The 23,005-nt window shown below is 42.3% G+C and overlaps 1 protein-coding gene across 2 annotated transcripts in view; it reads left to right on the plus strand.

The window, feature by feature from the left end:
* Window positions 1-23,005, plus strand: part of PDGFD (platelet derived growth factor D) — a 227,737-nt gene that overhangs the window by 192,062 nt on the left and 12,670 nt on the right. For both annotated transcript variants that reach the window (XM_025465701.3, XM_025465700.3), the window contains exons 4-5: window positions 6,042-6,104; window positions 9,794-9,992. In XM_025465701.3, the coding sequence (XP_025321486.1) occupies window positions 6,042-6,104; window positions 9,794-9,992 (262 nt within the window). The remainder of the gene's footprint in view (window positions 1-6,041; window positions 6,105-9,793; window positions 9,993-23,005) is intronic.

Below are 23,005 nucleotides of genomic sequence, written 5' to 3' on the forward strand. Positions count from 1 at the left end.
TCCTACATGCAGTGAAAAGCTCTTGGGTGGATTTAAGCAGAGGACAGAAGTGATTGATTTACACTTTAAAAAGCTACCAATAGAAATCCCTGGGTGGCGCAGCGGTTTGGCGCCTGCCTTTGGCCCAGGGCACGATCCTGGAGACCCAGGATCGAATCCCACATCGGGCTCCCGGTGCATGGAGCCTGCTTCTCCCTCTGCCTCTGTCTCTGCCTCTCTCTCTCTCTCTGTGTGACTATCATAAATAAATTAAAAATTAAAAATAAAAAGAAGAAATAAAAAGCTACCAATAAAATAAAGTAGCCAAGGGGTGCCTGGGTGTTTTTGTGGGTGAGTGTCTGCCTTCAGCTCAGGTCAGGATCTCAGGGTCCTGGGATCCAGCCCTGCATCAGGCTCCCTCCTCATGGGGGGGGGGGGGTCTGCTTCCCCTTCTTCTTCTGCCCCTCCCCCTGCTTGTGCTCTCTCTATCTCTCTCTCTCTCTGTCAAATGAATGACTAAAATCTTTTTTTTTTAAAGAATAAAGTAGCTGAGACATAAACTCACGCATATACAGTTAACTAATTTTTGACAAGAGAGCCAATAATACTTCATGGGGAAAGATAGTCTGTTTAATAAATGGTGTTGGGCAGCCCCGGTGGCGCAGCGGTTTAGCGCCGCCTGCAGCCCAGGGCGTGATCCTGGAGACCCTGGATCGAGTCCCACGTCAGGCTCCCTGCATGGAGCCTGCTTCTCCCTCTGCCTGTGTCTCTGCCTCTCTCTCTCTTTCTCTTTCTGCATCTCTATGAATAAATAAATAAAAATTTTAAAAAAATCTTAAAAAAAAATAAATGGTGTTGGGAAAACTAGATATTCAAATATAAAAAAATGAAATTGGAGCCGTATCTTGACACCAATCACAAACACTAACCTGATATAGAGTCGACTTAAATATAAGACCTAAAACTGTAAAAGACTTACAAGAAGACTTGGGGGAAAGCTCCTGGACCTTGGTTTCAGCAGTGATTTGTTTGGATATGACATCAAAAGCAAAGACAGAGGGACTACATCAAAGTATAAAAGCGTCTACAGAACACAACAGCAGAATGAAAAGGCAGCCTATGGAATGGGAGGAAATATTAGCAAACCATGTACCTGAAAACAGATCAACACCCAAAATATATAAGAAAGTCATACAACTCAATAGCAAAACAAAACACCAAATAATCTAAATTAAAAATGGGCAGAGGATCTGAATAGATTTTTTTTTTGCCAAAGAAGACATATAAATGCTCCACATGTCTGTCTAGTAAGCAGGGAAACACATCACAAGCACAATGAATATCACCTTACACCTACTATAATGACTAGTATCAAAAAGATAAGAGATAACAAGTGGTGGCAAGGGAGTGGAGAAGAGGGATCATTAATGCACTGTTCGTGGGAATGCACATGAGTACAGCCACTGTAGCAGACAGCATGGAGGTTACTCAAGAAATTCAGGGCAGCCCGGGTGGTGCAATGGTTTAGCACCGCCTGCAGCCCAGGGTGTGATCCTGGAGACCCAGGATTGAGTCCCATGTCGGGCTCCCTGCATGGAGCCTGCTTCTCCCTCTGCCTGGGTTCTGCCTCTCAATCTCTCTCTCTCTCTCTCTCTCTCTCTCTCTCTCTGTGTGTGTGTGTGTCTTGCATGAATAAATAAATAAAATCTTATTTTAAAAAAAAGAATTTAAAAAACTAGCATACAACCCAGCAATCTCACTTCTGGTTATGTAACTGAAAGAAGACCGGTCACTGCAGATCACTGTGGTGAGGAGACATGTGCACCCCATGTGCACTGCAGCATCACTCACAGCAACCAAGACATGGAAGTACCCTAAGTACCCACTGACAGATGAATGAATGAATAACAAAAATGTGAGAGATGGATATTCAGCCTGAGGAAGAAGGAAATCCTGCATTTGTGACAACATGGATGGACCTTGAGGAAATTAGACATTATACTAAGTAAAATAAGTCAGATAGGAAAAAGACAAATATTGTATCATCTCACCTATATGCCTACTCTAAAAAAGAAGGAAAAAAAAGCCAAACTCATAGAAACATAGAGTATGATCGTTGCCAGGGGCAAGAAAGTACAAAAATGGGGAATTGTTGATTGAAGAGTACAGACTTAGAGTAATAAGATCAGTAAGTTCTGGGGATCTAATGCACAACACCATGACTATAATTAAGTGTTGTATTATACACTTGAAAGTTGTTAAGAAAGAATAGCTCTTAGATATTCTCACCACACACACACACACACACGACTGTAATTATGTGAGGGGATTGATTCATTAACTAACCTTATTGTAGTAACCACTTAGCAACATAGACACGCCTCTGATTATCATGTTGTACCCCTTAAATTTACACGATGTTGTATGTCAGTTATTTTTTGTAAAGCCAGGAAAGAAAAGACCATTGCGGCTGCCATGTGGTGTGGACTCTAGACACAGTAGTCTCAGGTTCAAAGCTAGCAACTGGGAGGCCCGCCAGGATCTTGGGCTTGAGAGACTGCAGTGGAGGAGATGAGAAACACATGTGAAGGACAGATTTAGAAAGCAAATGGCCACGTTCCTTCCCATGCCAAGATTGTTCTTTTGGATCTAAAACTCAGAGGTTCAAAAAAAAATAAAAAATAAAACTCAGAGGTTCTGCACTTTATTCTTAGAAGGGGCATTTTCCCCTTTTTTAAAAGCTCATTTTAAATGTGTCATTTATAAATAAGAGCAAATTTTGAAATAAACTAAAAGAAGGTTGGTTTCTTTTAAATGACTAATATTTATGTTGCTAAGAGAAGATAAATTTATTTTTTCTGGAACTTAATGAAATCCTCTGTCATGTGCGTCTATTATAAAGTTTTTAAGTGGAATCCTATAGCTCTGACAGTGAGGAAGCTAACATTTTTTTTTGTGTGTAACATTTATCTAGGCACATGTGCATGAAGGTGCTTTATATTAAAATGCTTAAAAAATGTTTTTACCATATATCTATGCAAGACAATGAAGTAAATCAAAGTTATAGAATTTATTTATTTTATCTTTTTCCAAGGTGCCAGGACATTTTAAAAAGAAAAATTTTATTGGAGTTCAATTTGCCAACATTTAGCATAACACCCAGTGCTCATCCTGCCAAGTGCCCCCCTCAGTGCCCATCACCCAGTCACCCCAACCCCCCCACTTCCCTTTCCACTATCCCTTGTTCATTTCCCAGAGTTAGGTGTCTCTCATGTTTTGTCACCCTCACTGATCTTTTCATTCATTTTCTCTCCTTTCCCTTTATTCCCTTTCACTAATTTTTTTATATTCCCCAAATGAATGAGACCATATGATGTTTGTCCTTTTCCGACTGACTTACTTCACTCAGCATAATACCCTCCAGTTCCATCCACATTGAAGCAAATGGTGGGTATTTGTCATTTCTAATGGCTGAGTAATTAATATTCCATTGTATACATAGACCACATCTTCTTTATCCATTCATCTGTCGATGGACACCGAGGCTCCTTCCACAGTTTGGCTATTGTGGACATTGCTGCTACAAACATTGGGGTGCAGGTGTCCCGGCGTTTCACTGCATCTAGTTACAGAATTTAGGAAATATAAATGTACAATCTAAATAACTAAGACTATTTCAAAGGATATCCTCATAGAACCTTCCACCAATACTCTGCTATCGGTCTTTCCTGCTTTTCTGTGGACTTCCCTTTGGACACTGTTCCATCCAAGCCAGTTACAATGATGTGAAAGATCGCCACACAGTGTGTACTTAGAAATGCACTCTTGTGGTCCTACTTTGCATGAAGTTGGCCACGTGATAAAGAGCACACCATTTATCTCTGAGAATTGGTTTTTTAATCATTAAAGTGAAGAGATTGCATTAGTTAATACTAAGTTCTTTGTAGTTCCAAGATTTTAAGATTGTCCCTCTTCTGATTTTCACATATGGTCAGCATAATCCATCACTCACTTCATAGCCATTATTGTGCTGAGGATTCTCAGATCTGTGTCCCACATTTGGGTTTCTCTCAAGTGGTCCACTCTCATATAGCAAACAGCCTCCTGGACCCTGCTAGCTGGATATTGCGTGGGCACCTCAAAGATGCCACACCCAACATAACTCATTAACTCTCCCCAATAACACATTTTCCTGTATACATTCCCACGTGTGTCTAGACATCTGTCTCTCTTCGAGTCTTCCACCCCACCTTTCTTGCAAGTAGCCATCTACTTACTCATCTACTTACCTGAGTCTTCAGGACTCAGGTCAAGAGTTACCTTCTTGGGTGAAATTTTTCTAAGCCAACTTCCTCTTGGGTAAATTTCCTACTACCTTCCTTAGTGACCTGATTAAACTAGTATTATAGCACCCACATGAGCTTGTTGCCTGAGCCATTGACTTGTTTATTAATGCTTACATTTTGAACTCCTTGAAGGAAGATAGAGTTCCTCAGTTCCTCATGACTCTACCCTCAGTTTAGAATGAATCACACAGTTGGTGAGGAGCAAATAATAAATGAGTGAAAATGAAAATTCTATGATGTGAGGATTGCACATGTTATAATCCTACCTGGCAAATGTCCTCTCACCAATAGCCCCTTCACGACATGAAGAAGCCATTGGCTGTCTTGCCCAATTTCACCTGCTCACCTTTTTATGAAGACTCATATTAATACCAACCTCCACTTGCAAGCACCCATCCTTTTGCTGTGGGAATTTGTTGTCTTTTTTATGTGGATCCTGTCCTGCTGAGGGCAGAGACCAATTCGCTGTTTCTTTCTATCTTTCCTGAGATTGAGACTAGAATAATGATGCCTTAGCCAGTTTTTGATAGATGTTCATTCCTTGAACCCCACATTTGACTTAGTTCTTTCTTGGTAAACAACTAAATTTTTTTAACACAGACATTTATATATAGATCAGTCTCATCATGAACAATTAACAAACGCACTAGCACCTTCTCAAAATGTTAATGAAATTTAGACCTGATACTTAGCTTCATTCAGTAAGTATACTTGGGTAAATAAGCTGCCAGATTTGAGTATCTGAATTTTTCTCAGCATCATCTTAAAATAACGTCGTACTCCCTGGTCTGGCTGGAAGACATTAACCAGGTTGATTGATTTAAGCAGGGTCAGGAACCATCTGTGACATGTATAAATGATAGATCAGCTTTTCTTCCCATTATGTTTTTTAAAGTTACTGGTGCTGGAGTAATTGACAGAAAGTCACATACAATTTGGAGGCACATTTGCCTTTTAAGAGAAGTTTCTTTCTCTGAGATCCATGGCTGTCACAAACCCTTCAAAGTCGTCTCCGAGATGACTTTCTCAGGTCCGCCCTTTGGCTCCTTTCTCTGAGTGAGTGGTACTGTGTCATTCCACCGCTGGTCCCCTGCCCCCGCTATCCTTCCTGCCATCGCAAGAGAGTCAGGAGTAGCCCTTTGTCTGTTAATTTATCTTTGAAAAGATCACTGATATTGCTGACCAGCTCTGTAGGCAGGACAGAACATGATGCAGAACCTAGCTCAAACCAAATAAACATCAATATGGATAATAGCTATTATTATTCTTTATTAGCCACCTTATTAAGTGCTAGTTATAATTACATAATTGGTGCATTCAGTTCTCCAAACTCCCTTCTAATTTAAGCATCCCATACCAGCCTTTTACAGACAGGAAGAGAAGGATTGCCAAGGTGAGGTAGATTGCTTGAGGTCACACAGCCAGCAGATGGCCGAATTAAAATCTGAACTCCTGTCTGCACTTTTTCCCTTTCACCAGTACTCCTAAGTAAATGTGAATATATCCCTCTGTCCAAAAATGTCCGTGTCTTGGATGAGAAGGGTTCTTGTGGAGAAGTGCTTAAGACAGAGGGTGACCTGTCCAGCAAAAATGTAGCCCTTATATCTGTTGTCACTTAGTTGGGAGAAGATTCCGATGGTTAAGATAATGAAACTGTGCATGTAATGAATTGAACAGAGGTTTGCTTGACTCACATGGATGTTTCTTACCTTCTAGGAAGATTTCCAACCCGCAGCAGCCTCAGAGACCAACTGGGAGTCAGTCACAAGCTCTATCTCAGTAAGTAATTTGTTTTTCTGTTGTCAATGAAAAAAGCTGATGGAGAAGCTAAGGTCAACCCCAGAACAGCTTCAGCTGCATGAAGGACCCAGAGTTTCACTAGAAGCCATGTTGTAATCTGGATGTGTCCTTGCATTTCATTTATGGGGAGAGCAGGCTGGGTCACATGTCCTTTCCTGTCTCTTCAGAAAGGTCCTTAGGAAATGCTAGTACCCATTGTAGGAACGTGGCGTAGACAATGACTTCAGTATTTATCGGTTTCAAAGTAGAATGTTCCAACTGGACGACTGTCCAGACATATCAAGCATATCAAACTGGTCCATGGCCCACGCTCAAGTGGGGAACTTTGAAACAGTGTTTTGAATATTCCAAAGGAGGCTGTTAACCTCTACATTCTCAAGAATCTTTTCAGACATGAAAAATCCCAGTGTTTACAGTAAGATAATTTAAGTGCAAACCACACATATGTTCTATTTGACTTAGAAATAAAACATAACTCACCCTGAAACTGCAAAAATGGTTCATGGTCCCATTTTTTTTCCTCCAAATTTAGTCACTTCTTAGTGTTCTGCTTCTCTTGTTCAGAAAGAACAGACCTTGTTTTTACCAGTCCTATGAGGAGCATGTATGTAGCAATAAAATGCGAGATAGTAAATGCAGGTGTTCGTTTAGAAGGTCAAGAGCATGGAGAAAGCTGACCCATGGGTGTGAGTCCATGTCGCTGAATCAGACTTGATTTTTTTTCAAGTGATATGCTATCCTTTGCTCTCTAGAGGATTTTTAAAAGAAACTCCTTCAGATACCAAGGTTTCCTTAGCTGTGGATTTTGCTATTTAATTCGCCCTGTGTGGCCACTGGACTAGAGCAACATGACCTAATCAAGAGGTCAGTGAGGTTTCTAATGGTGATGTTAAGAACGTTTTGTTTGCTTTGACAGCCCAGAATGACACTCTGAATCTGGCTAAGTGCAGGCAGTCACTGTCGGGAAGACAAGCCCTTTGCTCTGGGAGACCAGACAGAGATTTGTCCGGTTAGCAACCCGAGACCAACGATTCAGGGGAGGTGTGGCAGCTTCTGGCCCCAGGCCTGAGCTTGCTGTTCTGTCAAATCCTCTGGCTTCTCAGGCATCTTACAGGTGACAGCTTGGAATGGCCGAGTCATCCCTGGCCCAGGAGCACAAAGCATGAGCTTAAGGGACCCTTAGCGAATTCAGGACAATGCAGGTCCTCATAAAGAGGCGGAGTGACCCATCCGTTTGGAGCAACTGCAGGCACTCGGCACTGTGACCGCTTCCACTGGACACTTTTGTGGTTTGAGCTCCAAGGCCATGTTCTGCTTCATTCTCTGGAGATAGCAAGAAAACAATCTCTTTCTTCAGCATTTTGGTTTTCAAAAGCCCTCTGGAATAGGAGTAAGGACCCTTGGGCCCACCATTAACCCTGTATAAACCATATTTTGTTTTTGTGGAATGTGGCTTTTAATTTTCTGAGCATTTTTCTAAATTGTTATTTTTAAAGCCATTTAGTTAGCTTTTGAATGGATTATAAAAATGAAACCAAAGCTGAGTGCAGTCAGATCTACAGTGCCATGGAAGGAGTACACCCAGCTGTTCTGTCTCACAAAAATAGTTTTAAAATAATTACTCAAGAAATAAACATTTTCTAGCAGGTTTATTAGGAGATCTAGTCATCTCTAAGTCTTTTCTTAGCTCTCACTGGTGTTCCTGTCACCTGCCCTCACATAAGGACAGTTTCACATTTTACCTGTGGGTTATTTGGATTTGCCCTTCAGGCCCATGTCAGAAGATGGAGAGCCCCCTCCCTTGGGGATGGAGAGCCCTCCACAGCTTTCTCCTGGAGGGATGTGCAGGTACACACTATGCTCTAGGGACCCTTAGGAGCCCCCCGGGAAAACTTTGCACCAGGAGTTCCCAGAGCCATTGTGAGAGGCTCCTCCTTTCTTGAAAGTGGCTTCATTGATGTTCCCTCTTCTGTTTCAAACACAGGGAAGCATTTTAATTTCAAAACTTTTATACAGATGCCATGCACCTGACTTGGGCCAGCTTTTTTTGAATTTCTGGATGTTAGACCCACATTATTGGGATACGGTTGTCAATCACCTGTGACTGTGAGCCACGTAGACAGTAGATTATCCAGATAATACAAAGTTGAATTGGAATTTGAAATTTTGATACTGAATCATCATATCCAACTCTAGCATGTGATGCCAGGAGGGATGTGAAAGACAGAAATGATGTGCTTCAGTCAGGGTTCAGTTTATATCGGCCACACACATGCATACACACAAGCACACACATGCATGTACACAAGCACCCACACATGCACACAAGTATATGTGCATGCACACATGCACACATGTGTGTGCACAACTGCATCCTTGGATTAGAGAAGTGGCCTACTGTCTTCACTGGTTCAGCTCGTATTTCCCCATCTCTTTCCCCTGCCAGGTATATTTGAAAACTGCTCTTAAGGTACACCGGGGTAGGTTAATACTTTTACAAAACCCCTTTGCTTTGCTGAAGAGGGACCACCGTTCCTCTGAAAGCAGGTGGGCATCCATCCTATTGTTTACAGACCTTTGGACCTTAATTGGTTAAAACGAGAAAATCAAACCTGAAAGTAAAAATATGAATTGTGGGCCTTGCTGTCTGAAACCCTGTGGCACATAGTATTTCTAGTTTCAGGAATGCAAGTGCCTGTTAATTCCCACTTTCCCTGCCTGGTAGGAGGTATTTGCCCTTGAGGGATCTTGTTTGTTTGGCGGCTTCTTGAAAGACATTTTGAAACCATTTGAGACTCTGTGCTTTCTATTTCCTTGTTAATGGGTCATGAATTTTTACAGAGATGTTTAAATCATGGTTCATTTGCCTCTAGATTATCCAAGGGTTGGTGAAGTAAGTGCTTGGGAACTTATGTGAGGACCTAGTCCATGGCAACATACTAATCCCTCCCAGATTTGCAATGATGTTGCATTCCTCATTTAAAGAGTATTTCTGAGAATATTTTCATGACAGCTGGGATTGCTAGCAAGCAACAGTCCTTTAAAAATACATACATATGTTTCCCATGGGCATCTTCTAGTCTGGGGTGAAGGAGCAAGTTTCATGACTAATTATCCTTGTTGACAGTTAATAAGCTGGTGAAATTGTCAAATTTGATCAAGTCCTCTCCAGAGGAGGTTCGAAGCCTGCTCACACAACACCTGCAATGTAAGATGACCTGTGAGGAGAGATGGAGGCTAAACGCGGGAGGAAGGGATGGATTCTGCAAAAACTGTATGAAAGCAGCTCAGAATTCAAATTCTAATCATTACTTGTTGATGTGGTTGTGGATGATTTGGAACCATGAACCAAGAAATGGGATGATGTGATTTTGATATTGCCATTTAGTCAGTATCTTCTTTAATGATTATATTTCAGATGAACTAGATATTTTATGACCTGCCTGGTTTTGACTTGCAAACATGAGAATGACTATAATTTACCAATTAATTGTTCTCATTTAAGAATATGGCAGGACGATGGCAGAGGACTCTAGCATGATATTTATGCATATATTGTCTTACAGTCAGAAGCTTGTTTATGTTCCTTCCATACAGATGTATGACTATTGTATTTCATAGCAATAAACTTTTTTTTCTGAGTACACTGAGCTGTATGTCACTCTTAGGGGGTATCCTATCACTCTCCATCAGTAACGGACCCCACTCTCACTGCGGATGCTCTGGACAAAACAGTAGCTGAATTTGATACCGTGGAAGATCTGCTCAAGCACTTCAATCCAGAATCATGGCAAGAAGATCTTGAGAATCTATATTTGGACACCCCTCATTATCGAGGCAGGTCCTACCATGACAGGAAGTCAAAAGGTAAGAAACAGCCTTGAAGGTTCTTTGTGAGCAGATAAGACCACTAATTCTCAGTGAAGACTAAAAATGCAATATATTTGGCTTGCTAAAATCAAAGGCTTACTGCCAGTCTTACCACATATCTCTCCCACTGCACCTTCAGATGAAGTTCTGTGCTTATCACAGACTGTGTTGTTTGTACAGGACTAAGCAAGATTTTGTTCAGCCAAAGATGTGTCATGGCTAGGAGCTAGAAGAAACCTTGTGAAATCATCTGGACCAGCTTCTTGCTTCTTGGCAAGTAAAGTATTATTAGCCTCACTGTGAAGCAAATAACTTGGTACAAGCTGTGTGGCCAGTGGCAGTAGAGAGGAAATGAGAGTCATGGTTTCTTGCCTCCAGGGGCAGAGCCCATATCATGGCCCACTGTGCCTCTCTGGTAGATGTGAATGTTGATTTAGCTCGGGACTCAGTGCTGGCAGAAGAGGCTCCTGGTAAAGTGGTGGTCAGAACTCTTCAGAAGATTTCATCTCTACCCGTCAGTGTCTATACTAGAAAGGTTTTATGGGGGTCTACTATGTGCTTGGTGCCCGAGATACTTCATAGAATGTACGTGTCCCTGAGAAGAAACAGAGAAGGCCTGGGATAATTTGGAGAGGTGGGGGTGAGGCACATTCAACTGGAGGTTTCAGGAAAATATACTGAAGGGAGGAGAGAGGACCTTTCACGAGAAAACATCTTGAGTTAAAACAATACTGAAAGTTGCAAAAAAACAAATGTCTTATTCGTACATCTGAGCGATATAATCTGAGATGTTTCTTTGCATGTTTAATTCAAATTAATAGAGAAATATAATTACCTTTTAATGAATAAAACTAATTTCTAGCCTGTGCTTGCTTTGTTTGCTGAAGTTTACCATTAAAATTTTCTCTAATTGTCTTGTAAGGTTCATTTGCATCATAGATGTGAAGGTATTTAGTTAAAATATAGCTTGTTGCCTACATTTTATAATATCAGGGGTACTTTGAAGAGCTGTGAAGCTCAGGAAGGTCCTACTTGTGTCAGTAAGCACAACCTATTAGGACATTTGGGCTAGAAGGACTAAGAGTTAACTCCTGCCTGGGCTGCTTATGGCTCAGGTCTGAAGTCTTCTGTACTTAAGACATACAGCCAAGGGGTGGATAAGAGAGTCCCTGATGCCCTGGTGGTGTGGAGATGTGCTGTAGGCAGATCCCTGGACTCTCAAACAGAGTCTTCCCAGGGCCACAGGCTGCATTCAACTCAGAGGAAAAATTGCTTTTCTGTGGTGGTGTTGTCTTTGGATTTCTACTTAGTCAACTTGAAGGAAAGTAAAAATTCACGGTGTTTTGAAAACCCCAGAAAAATGGTAAAAAAATTAAGTTGTACAAAGAAATGATAAAATCTGACTCTGTCTTCAAGTATCTTCACTGCTAGAGCTATTTGAGGGGCAGTTCTTGGCATCTAGTTTTTGGAATCGTAAAATTTTAAAATCCCCTAAATCTATTACTTTCTTTCCCCCAGATATGTTGAGTTGGAAGCAGAGTGTCTGGGTTCAAATCCTAACTCTGCCGTGTACACGTTTTGTGATCTTTCAGCAAGTCACTGTTACTGTGCCTCAGTTTCCTCTGGCAACGTGTGTGTGACTATACCTACCTTTGATCATTGTAGTGGTGCCATCAAGAGAGCCTGGCCTAGTACTTGTTCAAGAAGTGTTAGCTAGCTCTGGCTACTTGGAATTCTGACGTGTGTTTGCCTTACTCCGTTGGGGGAACCTTTCTCGTCCCGTGTCCTCTCCCTGTGAAGCCTGCCACCCCAGACAAAGTTTGGAGGACTTGAGATGCCATAGCATTAGGACATCCTCCTACTGCACTTTTGCTGTGTCTTGGCATTTCCTCTAAGGCCATGTGAGGTCCTAGGACATAAGGGTCTGGTCTCAACTCTGGCTGAATAGTCAGTCAGCTGGGGAGTTGTACAAAGCTGCAGACACCTACCCCCAAACACCTACTCCCACTGACTCAGAACCTCTCAGGGTGGGGCTGAGCTATCAAGGTTATTTGATGGCTCATCGGAGATGGAGATCGATCCTGAGAGGCAGCCAGGGTTGAGAGCTGCTGCGTTAGGAATCATTCATCTGTATTTCGGGCACTCGGCACAGCCTCTGACACATTGTAGGAGCTCAATTAATGTTCATGAAACTGAAGATATTAAAAAGTAGCATTAGTGTATTTCCAAAGTTTACAGAAACCGCCCCACAGACATCATAGATGTGAAGGTATTTAGTTAAAATATAGCATCAAAGAGGAACGTAGCTTTATGAAGCATGAATGCCTCTGATTCCTGATAGAACCTTGCAAGAACATTCAAGGTGACGTTCTTATTTTTGACAGAGTGAACATTTCTTCCCCTTGTTGGCTTGAGTTCCACTTCTTAATCTCTTGTTTAAAATGGCCTGAAGGTGGGTCTGTACTGTTTCATTTAACACTGGCAAGTCACCACTGTCTCTGTACTTGTATAAATGTGCTAATTTAATTGTTTATCATTCTCCTGCTGCTGAACTACCTGCATGTGTCTTGCACACGCAAAAGGAAGCCAGTTTCATATCTCAGCTGCCATTTTCAGCTTTTAGAACTTAAAAAGTACAAACTCATGGTTTATACCGTGAGTTGTATGAGAAAGGGAGCAGTGAATGAAGAGTTACAGATGATGGAGGTCCATTGGATGTCCAACAAAGAGTGAACTTTATACGATCCCTGAAAAAATTTCCTCTTGTCAGTATGATAATTTTATAATGATATGCAAAAATAGAGACCAGTTATGGATTGCTATGGACTATCCATTCTTCTGATTTCCCAGACTGATCAGAGTGGTATTTTTCTTGATAGCAAAGAGCAGTATTCTAAGATGGCCCTTAAATGTGAATATGCAAACACGTAGTTTTAAAGATTCTAAAATAAAACACAAACACACTAAGTAAAGAATGTGTGTTAATAACATAGAAATAGTACATATTTAAAATTATATTATGTGCCTCGTTTCTACTGTTTACTTGAAGGCAGATTTGGTGACAGTGAGATTCAGGGTCAGTCTAAGAAAGACTTGTAAATGAGAAGCAAGAGGCCGATACAGGTTAGAGGAGAAGAAAGAGAGAAGAGGGAGAAGAGCACTGCCAAATATTGGAGCCAGAGCTTCAGCACACAAGGCCTACTTTTTTAAAACTCACAAGTAATAGATAAGCTTGGACTTGTCTATAGAACAGGTGAATATATCCAACATTCAGTTTCTTAGGGAATGTGGAGGAAAAGGTAACATGGATAATCAAAATCTGTACATAACTGCACCTCCAAAACCTATTTTTTGCCATTAATTTCAACCTCAGAGTTGCCTAAAATTTTTTTTTAAAAAAAGTTGTTTCAAGTTGCATTACTTTGTCTCTTGAGTACACTAATGACATAGCACACTTGCCTATAATTAAGTAAAAAAGTTACATGGATCTTCTACAAACGGTATAGTCATGATATGACTATTGAAGCCTCACTGAAAGCATTTCTTTAATGCAGAGTCCTTTGAGTTTAAGGACAGCGCATCTTTATTCAAGTTTGTAGCATGACGTTGGGCATCTTTAAATTAAGAAATGATCAGCCTTAACCTTTACCAGATTGGGCATTCATTGAGAGGCCGTTTACAGAGATGAACAATGTAGAAGAGATCTGCTTCTTTATTCCAAAAGAACTTGCCTTTTGTAAACCATAGTGTGTTTGTCACAGAAAAAGTCCAACACATTATAGCAAGGGGGAAGCCTGTTTTCACAGCCTAAGTGTTGTCATTAACATATGGGTATAATTGACGGGACATTCCAACTTAATAGTTGTGAACTACAGTTTTACTTACCAGTAGTAAATTCTTCCCCAAAGGGTTGCCCTTTTTTTAATGTGCCAAAATTCACATGCCCTCCTCTTTTATTTTTTTTAATTTTTATTTATTTATGATAGTCACACAGAGAGAGAGAGAGAGAGAGAGAGAGGCAGAGACATAGGCAGAGGGAGAAGCAGGCTCCATGCACCGGGGGCCTGACGTGGGATTCGATCCCGGGTCTCCAGGATCGCGCCCTGGGCCAAAGGCAGGCGCTAAACCGCTGCGCCACCCAGGGATCCCTGCCCTCCTCTTTTAAAAAAAAAAATCCATATTTCTACATTGCGTGGAGCAAATATATTGGTATTAAATTGATTTCAAGTGACAGGATTTAACATATGTGATTTTTATAGATGCTAAATAGTTTGATGCTCTGAGACAGGTATTAACCCATTTCAGAGGCTCTGATACCAGTTCTGTGATTTCTTACATGACATTGCTTTGCTCTAAAATTTAAACCACTTGACTTTTTAATTTGAAAATGATTTATAGGTAAATAACCAGTATAGAGGCTGAGAATTAATTGAAATTAGTATGTGTAATATCAAAATGTTTGAATTGGTTCTGAATTATCCTAAGTCAAAATAATTTTTATTTTTTAATTAGTCATTCATTGCTGTTTCTTTGTCATGCCCTTGTTTACTAACTAGGAAAAAACAAGTTTTGCTCTTCCAAAGATGATTTAGAATGAGGAAAATAACTTCATAGTATATTAAGACATGAACATAGTTTAGAGTAAGCTGAAGCATCACAAGATGAATGCTGGCAACTTTGCCTATTTGCTATCTGGGTAGAACTTGCAGCAGGCCTTTTGATGCTAGCGATGAATCAGAGAAGTCTCTCTGGAGATATCACCCTCTTGTAACTACCTGTCTGTGAAGTAAACAAAGGTACCAGGGACATTAAATCAAAATGGATTTATTTTTCTAATTCCTGACATTGAAAAAGGGTCGGCTTTATTGAACTTCCTGAACCATGTGGTGTGAGCCAAGTAAAAGCTGTCTTTATCAGTGTTAGAATTGTCTTCCACAAATTTGATAAAAATGGAGGGAAAGGAGGGATGCTGTAGTGGGAAGAGCATGGGCTTTGTCATCAAGTAAACTTGGGATAAAATTCTAACTCATATCCAAAGAGCGGTGGCCTCAGGGGAGTCACGTATAGACCTCGAGCCTCTGTGCTCTGCACACTGCAAAATGGCTCTAATTATGACCCCTTTGCAGAGTTGTGTTAGGATTAGTAAGAGCAGAGGAGCACCGAGTTGGCTGTCAGTCAATGATAGCTATACTATTACATCAGTAAAACTCACAGAACTGAGATATTTCTGTGAACTCTTGTGCTTTCTTTCCTGTAGGGCTGTAAGATAATCATCACTAATCTGGAGAGCCTCCTACAGAGGATCCAAATATTGTCAAATTTAAGTATCTGTAAAATCAAGACACTCATTAAAAGTTTACAAAATAATCGGCAAGTACTAAACTTCTCTATGATACTGTTTACCCAAAACTTTTCTGGCACCGTTTTGCTCATTGGATGTTTCCTTTGAAAAGCACTTTTTTTTTTCTTTTTTTTTTTTAGATGGTAGCCACTGTTTATGATACATAGGAGCTGTTAAGTATCCAGATTCCCAATTCAGTTTGCCAGGGAGCACTAACAAAAGCCACACTGTTGTTGATCACATTGCATGTGTCTATGTGGGTGCACACTACATGTTTCATCACCAGTCACTCCCCCATCAAGGCACATGGATTGGAAGACACCACCTCATGGCAACTTCCCATGTCTGGCTGGGTCTGTGTGCCTTTCGCACAGCAGTTACTTTGGCTCATGATGAATGTCTTGGCATCGTAGTTCCCTTGCCCACATTTTCTGTGAAGCATTGCCCCCCCACAGACCCCGAGACATCCTTTTGCTCTGTGCACCTATGGACTTAGGGAGAAAGTACCCCCTTCCTAGAGCACACGCTCCTTTCAAAACTGCCGGTGCTGGGAAAACCAGCTCATTGAGTCTTAATTTGTAAAGACTGTGCTAAGTCCCAGGCAATTAAACTGAACACACAAGATCATGCCTTCTGACATTAAGATCATGAGTTCCTTTCCTTGTTGATGCCCCACGTGCGGCATCCTGGCTGTTTGGGTCATTCTGTGCTTAAACCGTATTTGTTGATCAGTTTTACTCACTTCAGTCTACTGAGAACTAGGATTTGGTTCTGTTCTGTGCTTCAAACACTGTTAACTCAATCTTTTTTTTTTTTTTTAAGATTTTTTTTATTTGAGAGAGAGATGCATGCATGTGAGTAGCAGGAGGGGCTGAGGGTAAGAGAAAAAGAATCTCAAGCAAACACCCCACTGAGCACTGAGCCTGACCTGGGGCTTGATCCAACGACTCTGAGATCATGACCTGAGCCAGAACAAAGTCGGATGTTTAACCAACTGCACCACCCAGGTGCCCCTTAACTCATTTAATCTTAATACATTTCTTGGCAGGGGAGTACTGTTACTCCCACTTATATACTAAAAGAAAATCAGAAACATCCTGGGACAGCTGCAGAGGAGAGAGCCATGCCATAAATCTGGGTTTGTTCCCTGCACAGGCCTGCTGGGGGAACCTCAGTGGTGTTTCAAGCTCAGAGACCCAGACTCCATATGTCGGAGTAAGATGTTTAAAGATCTTCTTGATTCGTATTCAGCTCCTAGCTTGTTTTCCTGTTGTTCATTTTGTAGACCTATTTCATACATCCACCAGGTCACAGTTCTTAGAGTTCGGAGCATTGCCTCATGATGATGCCAGCTGCTTTCATGCCTGACTCAGCACCCCGCAGATGGCCATGCATGGACTCATTTTGTGGCATGTGTTTGTCAAACACCTGCTATGCGTCCAGTGACTTTGGACAGCTCACTTGGCTCCTTTGCCCTCAGGTCCCACACCTATCAGACAAGGATGGTCGTGTCTGCAATTAGAGTTTATTACCAGAAAACAATGAGAGTTGCACTTATGACAACATCTCACACAACAACATCTTGGCAATGTTTTTAAACCCCGAAAATTAGGTGCTGTCTCATTGGGAACCTGGTGACTTAGGTTAATCGCTATAAATACAAGTGGTAAGTATGTCCATTCTTTAGAAATTAAACCAGCAAATGGATTTATGAGAATTCATGATTTTAAGTTTAAAGTATCCTGGTATTTTCTCATTAAAGGTTATAAAATAATTGTTCTCTACAATGATTTGCACCTCCAAATTGGGGTTGAGGAATGGAAACAGTTTTCATAATTATGTGCTGATTCATAGAAGAGGGCATCTGAAAACCACAATAAGGTTGTAATGTCCATAAAGATGAATAGACTCCTCCTGGGCAATTTATGAACCTTGAAAAAAGCTGAGAAACCCTAGTTACTTGGTGTAAAATACTACAAGTACTCATATATCCCCCTAACCTCCCACCCTGACTCAAAGCCTTGTTAATTTAGTGTTGTAAAATCCAAGTCACATTCTTAGTGCTTTACATAACAGATTGTGGCACTTTTTCCCCATTGGACAAGGGATGTATTTCTGAGCTCGTTGGGGCATGCATCAGAGCACAAGGCTTCTTGGTGCTATCCTCTCCCCATGGCATTGCTTCTAGATTGTGTGGGTCTTGGTACCAATTATCTTCAGGCATCACCGTGCATCCTTGATGGAGCTGGTTCTAGAAGGCTGGTGTCTCAGTCTTGACCTATACCATTAGGAGTTTAGTCCTTCAGATAGTCATTATATACCAAATCCTTGCAAAGGAAATCTGGATTGATGAGTAAGGCTATAAATGCTGTAAACGTTTTCTGATCTTGACTTTAAGTTTACGGGTATCCATTCAAAGTCAGAACAGAATTAGAGAGAATTAGAAAAACCTGTCTGGAGGTACCATAGGGACTTAATTGTTCTTTATTGGACTTAGTTATTTCATATATCCTAAATGGCGCATGTGCTCAGGCTACAGAGATGCCGTATTTCTTTCAGCGGTACCTTGTTGAAACCAAATGGTTTTAGGAGAGCAAGACTTAACTGACCTACATTTGGGCTGTCCACTACGGGCACTAGAGGAGGGGTGAAAAGATGATTAACTCTCTGCTTCCAAGAACCTTACATTTTAATGGGAGAGAAACACCTAAATAAAATGACAAAGCAAGGCCCGAGAAGTAAGTGCTGTAAAAGAAGGCAGAGGATGTGTGGCGAGTATATAGCAGAAGGGTCAAAGGAGATGTAGACTGAATCTAGCTTTTGACTTGAGCTCTGGAAGATGTAGACTGAATCTAGCTTTTGACTTGAGCTCTGGAAGATTAAAATGACAGAGTAGACTGAGTGCTAGAGAAAATGAAATAGAATGATAGAACCATGGTACTAAAAATTAAAAAAAATATATATATGGCCCTACTTCAAGTAAACATGCACTAATACATATATATATTATATGTATTATATGTATTGTATATATGTATGTATATATGCAACCGGTGTGTGTCTGCTGGAAGAGTTTATAAGGACTTTTAGCAGTATAAAGGGTAAAGGCTTGGTCTGGTTAGAAAATTATTCCTGGCTCTTTCTAGGAACCTGTGGAAGTTTAATTGGAGACACCAGTGGACTCAGGGAAATGAAGATAAAGCTAGCGACACACACAGCAACAGAAAGATTGCTGAAAGACCAGCACGGTACAAACTGGCCAATAAACTTGACACCCAGACACTGTCCCATGGGAGTTGTCCTCCTGTTTAAGAAAAACAAGCCATGAATTAAACATGCATGGGGAGGGGGGATAAAAGTTCTTTCCTACAATCAAAGGGAGGACATTATTTTGTTTCTCAATGAATTTTTATGTTCACAGAAAACTAGACATAATCAACTTACAAAAGACTTAGATTTTAATCATGAGCTGATCACCACCCACGCCATGCTTGCCAAGCACCTGAGACATAACGGAGGCAAACATTGGAGATACTGCGGGTTCAGTTCCAGGCCCATTATTCCATAGCAATAAAGCAAATATCGCTATAGAGCCAGGCAAATGAATATTTCGGTTTCTTGGTGTATATAAAAGTGATGTTTATGCTATGCTGTACTGTCAAGCGTGCAATAGCATTACATCTTTAAAAAATGTAGCTTAATTTAAAAATACTCTAATACTAAAAAATACTTAACACATCACCTGAACTTTCAGTGAGTCATAATCACTGATCATGGATTGTTATAAGAGCATAATAATAATGAAAAAGTTTGAAATACTGTGAGATTTATTAAAATGCAACAAAGTGAACAAATGCTGCCAAAAAACAGGACACCAGCAGACTTGTACACCTCAGGGTTGCCGCAAACCTCCAATCTGTGAAAACATGCAGTATCTAAAACATCTGCAAAGCACGGTAAAGCAAGACACAAAAACAAGGTGTGCCTGGACTAGCTTCATCTGCCTCTACAAAGAACCTCTCTGAGTCTAGCACTGGTTCCCTCTGAAGACGAAGTTTCGTAATCGAGCCATTCAGCTCTTTGCGTGGCTTCCAACTGGTTTTCTTGAGTCAAGACCACAGGCAGGTGAGGGCAAGGAGGTGTCTGAGAAGAAATGAGGGCAAAACGAAGGTCATGCAAAGACAGGAGTGCCCTCAGATCAGGGGAAAAGATGAAACTCATCCAGTTTTTCAATGCCAAGGATGGACGTAGGCTCTAAGTGATTCGCCAGAACCTGCTGTGCTTTCCCGGCAGAACCTGACAAATGAGTGTGCATGCCCCAGAGCACATGCTCGGGTGTAGGCCATCAGCAATATGTTGAAGGTGACAGGTTGGGGTCTGTCACACACCGGGGAAGCCTAGTCCATGGGCAGTGAGTGGTCCCCTGTGGCGGCTCCAGCATGGCTCCTGGAAGCTGCTCTTTGCACCTCCCTCCAGACCTCCAGACCTCCAGACCACGACTGTAAGCACAGTTGCATGAGAAAGCCTGGATTCAGGCTCCACCGTTGACAGCATTTGTGGCTGTGGACAAGGGTTCTTCTTCATCTCCCAAAGGCTCAGTTTCCTGCCGGATGAGAGGGAGAGCAGTGATGGTATGGAACTCACAGCACTGGGTGCTGGTTCTTGTAGGTGAGGATGTGAAGAGCTTCTCACTTTCCTCGGAGCCTTCGGGCTGGCTGGTGGCCGGGACCAAACTGGGCTGACTCTAGGTACTCCCCAACCTGAGCCTCAGCGGGTTGCAGACAGGATGCTGCCTGACTCGTCCCCACCTGGTGCTCAGACCACAGGACTCAGCACAGCACGAGAAACTTCTGCAAGTGGCCTGTGCTCTGAGTAGGGGTGCAGGAAGAGGGCCTCCAGCTGCCTCGTGCAGGGCCCCACCCTGGACAGTGGGTCCAGGGAACACCCTTGAGGACAGACTGTCAGTGCACAGCCCAGAAGACCAAACTGATTTCGAAGATCCATGAAAGGACAAGACTCAAAATCAAAAGGACAGCAAGAGAGGGATTGCAACGTATGTACACTGGGGTGAAATAAGGGAAAACTGATGACATATGCAGGCCTTTGAATCCAGTCTGGGACAGCCTAGCTGTGCTGTTGTGTTCCTCTGTGGAGACTGCCACCGGCATGGAAGGTGCAGCCCCCTCCCTGGGAAGCCCTCCCAGGGACCCCCCCCACCCCCCGCCTCTAGAGGTGCCAGGAGCCTACTGGCCACCAGCCCCCTGCCCGGCCCCTGCTCTGCTGGAGCCTCACCAGCCTCCTGACTAGGAATCCATGTGCCCGCAGAATACCTGCAATCCCCCCTCCCCTTTACTCGCATCCACTCAGAGAAAGCTTTGAGGTCTATTCTGAATCACGTGCCTCAGTGGTTTCAACCCCGCAGGAAGCAGGGCGGCCCCCTTGGGCCACTGCGCTCTGTTCCATCAGCGAACTGATGCATGAAACTGGCACCATCGTGTTGTCCTCCTGGTGGTTGGGGAATGGAAGTGACTGGTGCTGGTGGGTGAAACAGTTGACGGGTGAAGAGCCCTGGTGCAGATGAGTGAGGAGCATGTGGGTTTTCCTGGGTTGCTGAGCACACCCTCGGGTGTAGCTAATGCCGAGGAAAGGCATGTGGCAGGGAGCCTGGCTGGGGGGCTTCCTGGAGGTAAGGCTGTGCTGCTGGCCGCCCTGGGCCCAGGTCAGCACCGGGGAGCTGCATCATCTTCCTTAGACTTGTGGGTACTTGTCATGCCCCCACACTGCCAGATGTGCCAGAAACACAAACAAAGAAGGGGAAGAGCCCCAGATCCTTGTTTCCCCACTTACCGGTCACATTGGAAGGGTGGGGAACCGTGAAGTGCGGTGACAGGAAGGAGGTGCCCAGCGGGGGACTGAGCTAGAGACCCCAGCACCATGCCTCCTGCCAGCCCTCTCTGCCTTCCTGCACCCCACCAGCTCTCCTTGCTAATAGCACCTCCTGATTCCTCTGCGCTAGGCCTGACAGACACCTATTACCACGCACAGCAGACCCAGCCCCCTGCCTCAGCCTGTCCGCAGCGCAGAATGCACGGCCAGCATCACCATGCACCTCAAGGTGACACTTGTAATGGATGATTGTTGCACTTCCTAATCCATTTATGTAACCCTTCCTGCTTTGCTTGCAGTTATTTCCAGGGCTTTAGCAGCAATAAAATGGTTCCTTTCCCAAGACACAGTTCATTCAATTTACATCTGGATTGATTATAGCTAAACTTAGGACATGTCTTTACAAAGGAAGGAAAAAACAGCAATAAATCATGCACAGAAATTATTCAGCATTTATTCCCCCTCCACCGCCCTAGTGTCGCAAGCTCAGCATATAGCATTTGGGGGAAAAAATCCTTGCCCTTGAGAATCAGAGCCTAGTTGCACATATGGAAATGCTCTCAGGGCAGGGCATCAGTCCAATTGCCATTAATTCCGTGTTCAAGTGGTCACCGGCCACATGGCCAGACTTCCCACTAACTTCATGGTGTTAAGGGGGCTCTTCATCCACTTGTGGCTTCTTTGCTTTTGGTACCCCTCTCATGCATTCTTGTGACAGCATCCTTAGTCTCTGGCCTCTACCCCAAAAGAGCACTCTCACTGCTCCTCAAAAGGTTTTGGTTTAAGACCAAAACCCCCCGCTTATGGGGGCTAGAGTCCAGAGTAAGCCTGGGGATGTGGGATTCCTCCAAGCTCGCCGGGCAGGTGACAAGGGACACACTCTAGGACTTGGTGTGGCACCTATGCATCCTCTTGAGAATGTAGCCATGGCCGTGCCCGCCAGCCAGAGGGTTCAGGTGCCAAGTGCATGGAGGATTGGCTTTTAAATGTAACTTATGTAAATACAAGAATATAAATTTAATTCAAGTAAATATTTGTGACTAAAATTTGAAAATTTAGGTGATGCTCTTAATTCACAGAAGTCCCCATAGCCATCCCCCCTTGACAATCACTGACTTGGAGTAATGACCAAAAGAGAGAAATAAAGGAGAAAGGCCTGAATTTTTATTTTTAAAAAATTTTTTTTGGCTTTTGACCATTTGACATTAAAGGGAAATATGGAGGAAAAATCAAAATGAATCAGGATGAATAATAATCATCAGCCTTAACTGAGTGCCAGGCACACTAGATTCAATCCTTCAGTTATTGTTGAGAAGCAGATAAAGTTCTACTGTTCACATTGTATAGGTGAGGAAGCAGTCGGGTGACACAGGAGGCAGGCCCATGATGTGCAGGCAGCTGTGGCTTTGCTGCAGAACCCAGCCCTTAACCACTACACTCTACTGCCATCTAGGACACAGTGCACAAAGATGCATCATGTGCACTGCCCCAAAATACCATTTTCTTAATGTTTTGGTTGACCTTAGAGTTAAAATGAAGCTAAAACCTTTTTCTTCTTTACACTTCTCTGTAAAATTTCATTACCAGCTAACCATAATAGACCTGTTGTCCCTAATGTGTCCCTGATATAATTCAAATGATATTTAAATATTGGTTTAGAGCTTAGGTTTTATTTAGAATCAAGGGGAGATTTATTTTTTTAAGATAAATGCAGTTATTTAAAATTGCTGAACATTTCATTTTCTTTCCTCAGAATTCTTTTTTTTACATTAAAAAAGAATAG

Source organism: Canis lupus, chromosome 5 (genome assembly GCF_003254725.2).
Source record: "Canis lupus dingo isolate Sandy chromosome 5, ASM325472v2, whole genome shotgun sequence".
NCBI classification, from domain to species: domain Eukaryota; kingdom Metazoa; phylum Chordata; class Mammalia; order Carnivora; family Canidae; genus Canis; species Canis lupus.